At 33.2% G+C, this 10,855-nt stretch overlaps 1 protein-coding gene across 1 annotated transcript; it reads right to left on the bottom strand.

Annotated features, from left to right (window-relative positions):
* Positions 1–268: 268 nt before the first annotated feature.
* HELRODRAFT_175589 (hypothetical protein) lies at positions 269–3,564 on the bottom strand (the record flags this gene model as incomplete). Its single annotated transcript, XM_009023004.1, has 2 exons — positions 269–1,419; positions 3,543–3,564. 2 exons carry the CDS (start codon positions 3,562–3,564, stop codon positions 269–271), a joined length of 1,173 nt encoding a protein of 390 aa, XP_009021252.1.
* Between the last annotated feature and the right edge of the window lie 7,291 nt (positions 3,565–10,855).

Here is a 10,855-nt window from a genome sequence, read left to right as displayed (position 1 = left end):
TGATATTGTCATCATTCAGCCACGTTTCACTTATACCAATAATGTTATATTTAAAAGAAAAGTTGTTTAAATAATCGAGTAAGTCTTCTGATTTGTGACTAAACTTCTAATGTTTAAATGCATTAGCTTGAAAAACAAATTGTCGTTAATTCCGTTGTCGCTGATGGAGTTATACAAAGCATTTATTTGATTTATATCGTCATATAGTCTGCAGGTTTTTTCTACGAGATTGCTGCGAGTATCGTTAGCAGTATTTAACGAATTTTTGTCAGCCATGTTTGTTCGTTGTATCGGAGTTTTTGTCGGTGTTTTTCCCGAAACGCCATTCGCGTACAATGATGTGTTTTAACATAATTTCCGGGTCCTTCATCTTCGGTCCATCGCAACTTTCGACACATACACGAAACATCGTTGATTCTTCCTCATCCTTGTTTACTGGATCGCTTATTTCCTGATTAGAACGTTTTATCACCGGAAAACAAGAGATGACGTTTATACCACTTGTTTTAAGAAAATCTATGACATCATTTCTGTGACATCTTTTTACGTTGCTCATCAAGAAAACGGTCTTTTTTATAAGGTTCTTTTCGGCCTGAAGTTTGCAGTTGTCGATTACTTTGATGCCAATAATTTTTTTAATTGGTTTTGGAATGGATGCGTTAACATTGCCCGTGTTACCGGTGGTACCACTTGATTTCATTTCATTATTATCTTCAGATGAGTTGTTTAGTCTGGCTCTTTTTTTATTTCTGGAAATGTACTCTCTAAACCCATCCTCCACTGGTGTTTTCTCGGCATCTGACCACAGGTTTCCAGGGTTGAAATTTTGATTATTTACGTCAACAATTAAATCGCTTGACTTTTCAAGTAACTTTGGCGCTATACTTTTTTCAACTTCATTACAGTGTGATGTTTTAGTGCCAGATATTAATAAATTCGATGAAACTTTGTCAGCGTAGCTACAATGATGCATTTTGCTACTTCGTCCTAAGGGATTCGAGTTTGAAAGCAGTTTGTTGTGGTGATTATAATATGTCGTTTTATCGTAGTTCAGCGCTATATTATTAACGGTGTTTTTTACCGCGCAAATTTCCTTGTTGTGCACCTCTAAGGTATTAAGCACGTGCTGCTGTTGGCTGTGCAATATGTCGGTAATTTCTCGTTTTAAACTTTCAAAATTTAATTTAATCAAACTTTCCATATCTGGAATTTTTTCCAGGTCACTACTGACAAAAATCGAACATTTGTCCATCAAATCTGATAATTTTAGATATTTTAAAATAGCAATGCAATCTTGTAACCTTTCTTTTTTAGTCGTTCCACGAGGTATGATTTTGTCGAGTTTTTCACTTTTATTGACTTCCATTTCATTTTTTAATATTTTTAAAGCTCCAACAATGTCGTCATTTGTGTAAAATTCTGAAACATTATTAATAAAGTTTTCATCATCAAATAAACCGAACTTAAAAATACAGGACTTCATTAATTACAACCGTCCTGGTCGCCATATTAACCTAAACATACCTTACATAAACAACATACATACATACATACATACATACATACATACATACATACATACATACATACATACATACATACATACATACATACATACATACATACATACATATATACGCGCTGCCATCATCCATCTTATCCAGAATAATTCAACAAAGAACAAACAAGAAACGAGTGTACAGAACTTTGCTCGTGTACACAAATAATAATTTTATGTTTGCTTTCGTCTCTCTCCTTCTCTCTATCTCTTTTTCTTCTTTTCTTTATTTTTTTCAACGTTTACTCATTCATTCTTTCTCATTTTCCGCCCTTCGTCTTTCTTTTTTCTGTCTATTCTGGGTTTCTCTTTTTCCCATTTTCTCTCTCTTTCTCTTTACCTCTTTTTTTTTACATCTTCTTTTCTTTCTTTTTTACGGTTTTTTTTCTCTCTCTCTCTCTTTGTCTCTTCTTCTTTTTCACTTTTCTCACATTCTTCTCTCTCTTTCTTTTTCTCACTTTCCCTCATTTTCTCTCTCTCTCTTTCCAGCCTCAGCTTACTTACCATGAAGTGTTTGATGTAGAACAGTGTATTTGTGTTGCGGTGGTACATTTAATAAATGATTTTGATTAAAAGTTTGGAAATAATGCCTAGGCAAATATTGTAACGTACCCACACACACACACACAACACAACACACACACACAAACACACACATTCATCTAGATACACGTGAATTTTATGTATGTGTGCTTGCTGCATTTGTGCATCTTGTGAACATATCTTTTAGTGTGTGATTTTTCGTTTGTGTTGGCACAGTACAACAGTACCATGTAATACCATATAGTACGTTAAGCTAGAGCTTGCTAGAGCACATTGGGAACATATGTTTGTTGGCTGGCCATACATTTTCGTTTGTTTCGACATTCTTTCAGCAGGTTTTGATGTTAAAAAATTTCACACATGCTTGTCTTCGTTTGTTTGTGTGTGTGTTTAAGTGTGTGTGTGTGTTTGTGTGTGTTTGTGTGTGTGTTTGTGTGTGTTTTTTTATTATGAAAATGAATGGATGAATGAAGACGATAACTCCAGCCATCGTTTAAAATTAAAATTTAAATTTAAACATTAAATCCATGATATTCAATACATTGGCGTAAATGGTAAACAATTTTGTGTTTGGAAAATATGAAAATAAATATACATGCATGATATTGAGTTGAAAATTTGTAAAAAAAATTCATTAAATTTGACAAAGATTTTTACTTTTTAAAACAAATTGTTTAACAGCAGATAAAAAAAAATTGAACCTCTACAAGATATATCGAATTTATATTATATTTATATTTATAATTTATATTACGTAAAACATTGTTCATAACAAAGGCATGTCTTTGTAAAAATAATTTTGACGCGTTTTACCATTAAAAAAACTATTTTCCAAAATATAATTTAATTTTGTAAAAAAAATCCATGATAAGATTAGTATATATTCGTAAAAATATAGGTTAAAATATGAAGAAACATTTGTATATTCGTAAATAAGTAAAAAAAAAAGAGTCGTTGGAAAGATTTGTAGATGGGAGGAAAATTTGCATTCTTCCACTGTTGAATTATATTTGACAAGTGAACCAAGCGAAGCTCTCTCCTCAACTGTCATGACTCTAGCGACAAAAGAATCGATTTTTGCCTCAAAATAAAAAAACTAGACACCTGATAAAAAAATGGTGAAAAAATATAGAAAAATTATCGAAAAAAATGTCGCTTTTTGAATAAGCTCTCTATACAACAAAATTGATACAAAGAAACGAACAATCAAACAAATTATAATCGCGAATTCGCATACATCTGAAGAATAAGCAGGTATGTATGATACAAATTAGATAGTATATCTAAATTATATTTGCATATAAAAGAAAGAAATAACATGCATATACTTCTAATACATATACCTCGCTAGTACGAACGAATACGCTAATAAGGTATGAGTAGGTATTTAACGTTCCAGGGCGTTTTTATGTAAATGTGTGTACCATCGATCGATCGAGACCTGCTTGGGACTGGCTGGCCATTTTTTCACCACTCACTAACACCAAATTTATCTACATCACATTAAACAACTGACCAGTAACACACACACACACACGCACACACACACACACACGCACACACACGTACGCATATGTTATGCGTATGTATGTATATACATATTTGTGTCTTATACATTTATACATCATAATACACATGAATACATAAACATATAACATACAATTGTATGCGACATACATCCAAACATGAATGCATACAAACATGTGTACAGTACAAATACGCTGTGTGTTTGTCGTAATAACCTCTGAGGAATATCTGACAGAGAATAATAATAATAATAATAATAATAATAATAATAATAATAATAATAATAATGTACAAACTTGCATACAAAGATGCATACAATACAAACATACACATACAAATGTGCATACAGATATAATGTGTACATTTTGTCTTCGAAAATTGAAATTTACATTTCCTTCAAAGCACTCAATTTTGCATCATCATCCTTCACCATTCTCCTTTTTTATCCTACCTCTTCCATTTTCGTGTATTACTTTGTGTAAGCCTCTCTCTCTCTTTCTTTGCTTCTTTCTTTCTTTTTTTTTCTCTTTCTCTCTTTCTCTCTCTAATTTTTTTTCTTTCTTCTTCGTTTTCTCTTTCTTTTTGTTATCATTTCTATCTTTTTTTTTATTCCTCTCACTCTCTTTCTGTCTCACCCCTCTCACTTTTTCTTTTCTTTTTTCATTCTTTTTTCTCCATCTCTGTCTATCTTCGTAATCTATCCTTCATTCATTTCATTTCTTTTTAATACGTTTCTTCCGTCTTTCAATCTCGTTTTTTTCAATTGATACAATTGTTTGTTTATTCTTCATTGTTTTTCATTCTCACTATGATAACATTTTTAACATTTTTTTTCGTATTTCAATAATTTTTCTCTCTCTCTCCCCAGCAAAAATATTTCCTTCCATTTTCCTGGAATTAAATTTTTTCTGTTTCAAAGTTTCAATACCGCTTTTTAATTAAAAACTAGCAGAAAGAAAGAAAGAGAAAAAGAGAGAGAGAGAAACAGAAAAAGACAGAGAAAGAGAGAGAGAAGTAGAAAAAGAGAGAAAAGAGAAAGAAAGAGAAAGAGTGAGCGAGAGAGAAAGAGAAAAAGAGTGATTAAGGAAAAAATAGAGAACAAAAAAGAGAGAGAAGACAGATAAACGAAAAACAAGAGAGTATACCAGAGACGAGAGAGAGAAAGAGAGAAAAAAAAGAAAAGAGAGAAAGAGAGAAAGAAAAAGTTAGAGTTAAAAAAGAAATAGAGTATGATAATTATCAGATTTTCTAGGTTTTCCATCATTTTAAACCATCAAACTTTAATAAATAGCAAGAACTTCAATTTATGCTGCGCTAAATTATTTAACAACTGCTTCTAATGTGATTTACAAACAGCAGCTTTCGGAATGCTCTTTCAAGTTTGAGGAAAAGTATCATTGGTTGTCTCGAGGTAGTTTGAAGTAAATGAAGGAATTGTGATTGGAAGAACGCATGTATCGCTATGTATCTATCATGTGGTAAGGTGGTGTAATGCTTAAGATGCTTCTTTCGTGTCTCTTCTCTCTCTCTCTCTCTCTCTTGTTTCTCTCTATCTATTTTTTCTCTTTCTTTTATTTTGTTCTTTAACTCTTTACATCCACTTTTTATTTTTTTCTTTAACATTTTTTAAATTTTTTACTTACTTAAATTTTTCAGTGATTTTTACTTACTTTATCATTCTTCATTGTTATTTTTTTCTCTCTTCTCTCCCTCTTTCTCGCCCTTTCTCTTTCTCTCTCTTTTCACTTTCTCTCTGACCTCTTTCTGATTCGGTTCAACGTCCAATGAAATTAAAATCGATGCACTCGTTTACAAGTCTGAAAACATGTCACTGACACAAACACACACACACACACACACAAACACAGACACACTCACACACACAGACACACTCACACACACAGACACACTCACACACACACTCACTCACATTGGCAATATTTTTTATCAATCTATATGGAAACTTGATAAAAAAAAATCAACTGTGTCACTGATGAAGAGCGTCACACGTTGTTATGCGAGAAAAACCTTTAAAAGTAGAACACTTTCATCTTTTAGTTATATTTTGATTTGCCAAGCTGTGCATGTCTCTGTGTGTCTATGTGTGTCTGTGTGTGTCTCCATGTGTCTGTTGTGTGTGTGAGAGAGAGAGGGAGAGTGAGAGAGAGGGTGAGATAGAGAGAGAGAACGAGGGAAACCGCAAATTTAAATATTCACAAGAACGTGCCGTACGATAGTGACAAGCAGCGATTTATTATTGCCTCTATCGAATAGTTTTACATTTATTAGTATTTAAAGAGCGCATCTTATTCGCTAGTCTCAATAAAATTGAGTTTTAGAAGTTTGAGAAAAAGTTTGAAGTGACAGCGGCCAATGTCATAGAGGAAAATTAATTTAAGAAGAACGGATAGTAGAAAAGTCCGGTTAGTTCTAATTTCATTATCATCAAGACAGAATTGTGTGGAAACATAAGTTTTAAACTCAGTGGAACAAATTGAAACGAAAACGAAAATTTGAAAAAAAGACGAGTGAAAAAGAGAGAGAGAGAGAGAGAGAGAGAGAGAGAGAGAGAGAGAAACAGATAGACAAAAAAGAAGAGAGAGTGAGAGAGAGAGAGAGAAAAAGAGAGAAAAGAAAATTAATCTAGGATGGCGTGATGTTGTTATTATTTTCGTAGCTGCCGTCATTGTTGTTGTCCATGTCAGCCATCGACTGGACACGATAATTAGGTCAGGTAACAATCTTTAATTAGGTCGGATAACTAGGTCACATTATGAGGACAATCAGACGTAGGTGCCGGTATGTTCACGTACGTTTGATGTCGTTATTAGTTTATCCGTTTGGGTTTGAAATCTAAAAGATTAATACTAAAATGTAATCCATGAATGAACTGAGAATGATTGAATGTTGGTAGGACTAGGAACTGATAACCCAGTGTCAGATAGAGTCACGTTTGAAATAATGACTCTTTTTAAGGACAAAAAATGTGAAATAGAAAGGAAGAGGGATAGAAAGAAAAAAAAACAAAGAGAGAAAGAGAGAAACAGAGAGAGAAAGATAGAAAGATTGACCGAAGGGAGAGAAAGAGAGAAAGTGAAAAATTGGAAAAGAGAAAGAAGAGGAAGAAAAAAATAAACGTGTGAATAAAAAATGAAAATAGATAAAAAGAAAGACAGAAAGAAAGAAAAAAAATGAAAGAAAGAAAGAAAAAAAAAGAAAGAAAGAAAGACAGAGAAAAATATTTTTATACCATAATTATATTCGTACGTTCACACACATAGTACAAAAACAATCTAAATTGCCGAATCGTGCGTATGTCAGAATCAATATGGGAACTCACGCACACGCACACACAAACAAACAGACACACAGCCCCCACCACACACCACACACACACACACAAACACACACACACAAACGTATCAATACCCACCTCACATAATTCTAACACCATAGTTTTTTCAACACATTGCCAAAATATGAATCGTCTTTTCCTTTCTGAGCCAACTATTACGCAACCGCTGACACCTGCCGGTGAAAAAAAATTCACTTTTTCTATTTTGATGTGGTGCCTTTAAAGAAATGTTGTTGAGGGTTTAATTGGGTATTTTGTGTATTTCGTGTATTTCTCTCTCCATGGTTGTATTTGCATGTTGGTTTTCATGTGTATGATTGGTTTGTGTTCTTATTAGTTTTATGTGGGGGAATGTATGTGTTGCGTGTGTTGGTTTTGTTGTTGTTTGTCATTTATTCATTCATTCATTCGTTCGTTCGTTCGTTCGCTCATTTATTTATTCATTCATACATTCATTCATCCATTCATTCATTCACATTCTTATCTAATCACATGCAACCATCATTAATTTAGCTAATCTAAATACAGTTCATTCATTCTAGTTATCACAAACAATACAGCTGTGTAAGCAAGTTATGTAGATGTACCCAAAAAAAAAACTCTCTCTCTCTCACTCTTTCTCTCTCTCTCACTTACTCTTTCTCTACTTCTCTACATTCTCTTTTACTAGCGATTATATGTACATATGTCTGTGAGTTTGTATGTTAGTGTATTTGTGTGTGCGTGTGTGCGTGTGTAGATGATACAATTAAATACGACTTGTTCTAACGTAATTTAATACGCTTTCAATGGACAATTGTATGTTTTGTGCGACACATACAAGACTACACACACACACACAGACACACACACACACGCTCGCACACACGCACGCCCGCACACACGCATATACTACTAAGATATTGAAATTTATGAAAAAAACACTACGAATTTGACAAAAACAGAATAAATTTGTTTTTGGTTCCTGAAATGAAAACAATCGCGCACACACACACACACATACACACACACATACATACATACACACACACATATAAACAAACAAACATACATGCATGCATGCATGAAAGATCAAGATAATTATAAAGGGCTGGATTGAACGCGACTCTAACAGTCTGTGATCATATCATGCTTGTTAACCAATGAACACGTACACACACGAACACACGGGTACACACACACACACACATTCAAAAATACACTAATCAACACACACACATTCACATACACACACAAATTCAGACATACATACGAAGGGTTGTTTTACAAACATACATATATTCACACATACATACATACACACAGACACACGCACACACCCACACACGTACAGACATACGTAGAGACATATTTCCAGTACGATTATCTCACGTGTGTATGTTGTAGACTTACTTGCAGACGCACACACATGCACAGTGGAAGAATGTTGTATTGTAATGTTTTTGTAAGGGCGTAGTGGTAAAAATAAACAACGTCATTAAGTGATGACGATGATGATGACGACGACGACGACGATGATGATGATAATCGCGATGATGATGACGACGATGATGACGATAATCGCATCACAGTGATGATGACGACGATGATGATGATGATCGCGATGATGATGATCACGATGATGATGATAATCTCGATGATGATAATGACGACGATGATGATGATAATCGCGATGACGATGACGATGATGATAATCGCAATGATAATAATCACGATGATGATGACGATGATGACGACACAAAATAAACTGAATGACATCTTCATGTGAATGAAAATGCGTGAAAAACCTTATTTAAGTTGTTATCAAAAAACCAAAATTCAACATTCTGCCCCAAAATATCAAACATACATGAAAATTAAAAGACAAAAAAAAGAAAGAAAGAGAAAGAGAGAAAGAAAGGAAGGAAGGAAAGAAGGAATAGAAGATTGAAAGAATTGAAATCAAAAATGAGAAAAATGAGAGTGAAAAAGAGAGAAGAAGAGAATGAAGAGAGAGAGAGAGAGAGAGAGAGAGAGAGAGAGATCCACATACACATACAAGTGCACATATTTATTTGTACGCACGCAAATGCTTGGAGCATTGCAATTTGTACGAGGCGGTACTAACAATTAACCTTAAATATGGCTACTTGTGTATGTATGTATGTATGTTTGTATGTATGTATGTATGTATGTATGTATGTATGTATGTATGTATGTATGTATGTATGTATGTATGTATGTATGTATGTATGTATGTATGTATGTATGTATGTATGTATGTATGTATGTATGTATGTATGTATGTATGTATGTATGTATGTGAATGTCTATTTCTGCGTATGTGTATGAGTGTATGTGTGTATATGTATGTATGTGTGTGTATATATATTTTATTTATGTTTGTTTAATTTTAATCAAGATACAATGTGACATTTAGACCTATCAGATGTTTGTTTAAAATGACAGACATTTGTAGCACTCACAAGAACAACAACAAAAACAAAAACAACAACACAACAACAACATTAGCAACAAAAACACCATCCTCGTTAAGGACACAACAAACCGCAACATCATCATCATAGCAGACATCATCATCGCCATCCTCACCATCATCACCATCACCAAGAATAAGGAAATATAAAAACAGAAAGTTAATTTCGACTTAATGACTTTGCTAATGACAAAACACACGCACCGCTGATTACAGACTTCAAACGATTCAAAACAATACAAACTCTATGCAAAACAATACAAAATCGCATACAATGCCATACCGCATTGCATACAAAAAATACAAATTATATACAAAACAATACAAACTGTACGCAAAACTATACAAATTGTATACAAAACGATACAGGTTGCATACAATACAAAACAATACAAAATTGTATACAAACTAATACTTAATTACATACATAAAAAAACGCAATATTACAAACATTACAATAGAACCTTGAATACAAAACAAAATATGCAAACTGATACTAAACAAATTATATACAAAACGATGCAAAACGGTACAAAATGATACAACTTGTGTACAAAAATATACCACATCGTCAGTAAACCAACGCAATGATTCATACAAAAAGACAGAACTACATACCAAACCCTACAAAAAATTATGTAAAAACATACAAAACAATAAAAAACCTTAACAAACAATTGTAAAATATACATACCCAACAAGTTATACAAAAACGTACACAGAGTTATACAATTTGATACTAATACGCAATAAAAATTCAGCAGTACAACTCGAAAAAATTAACAATTCGAAATTCCATACAAGTAACATCTATACTGCAATATGAAAAAACAATAAGAAACAACACACACACAACACACAAGTACACCACACACACACACACACACACACACACACAAACAAACAAACAACAATTTGTCGATCATCTGATAATAGTTGTATAATATTATCGATCATTATTTATTGGAGCAATATTTGTATGTGTAAAATTAACTCGACTGAAAGGAATATTTTAAATATTATTTTTTTTATTATTATCGCAAAAGTTTGGAAATTTAAATTTGACTCATTGAATATATTGTATCGAAACTAAGCCAAGTGTATATTTTGTTATAGTTTACCTGACATACGCTTATTGGCATCAGCAAAAAGATGAAACATGTACAAATAATAATGCGTCATACACGTTGACAACATCGTCAACCACAACCAACAATCCTAACCCAACCACCCTCACCGCAACAGCCACTACCACAACATCTACAGCCACGACGCAATCTACGGACATCACCACAACAGCCACTATCACCACGGCCACAACAACGACACGTCAATGCGACAACAATTTCCTAGAAAATTGCATCCAACAACGATCAATTGCTTGAACAAGAAGGAA

The sequence above is a fragment of the Helobdella robusta genome, assembly GCF_000326865.2.
Source record: "Helobdella robusta unplaced genomic scaffold HELROscaffold_34, whole genome shotgun sequence".
Taxonomy (NCBI): domain Eukaryota; kingdom Metazoa; phylum Annelida; class Clitellata; order Rhynchobdellida; family Glossiphoniidae; genus Helobdella; species Helobdella robusta.
This window is presented reverse-complemented; position numbering and strand designations above follow the sequence as displayed.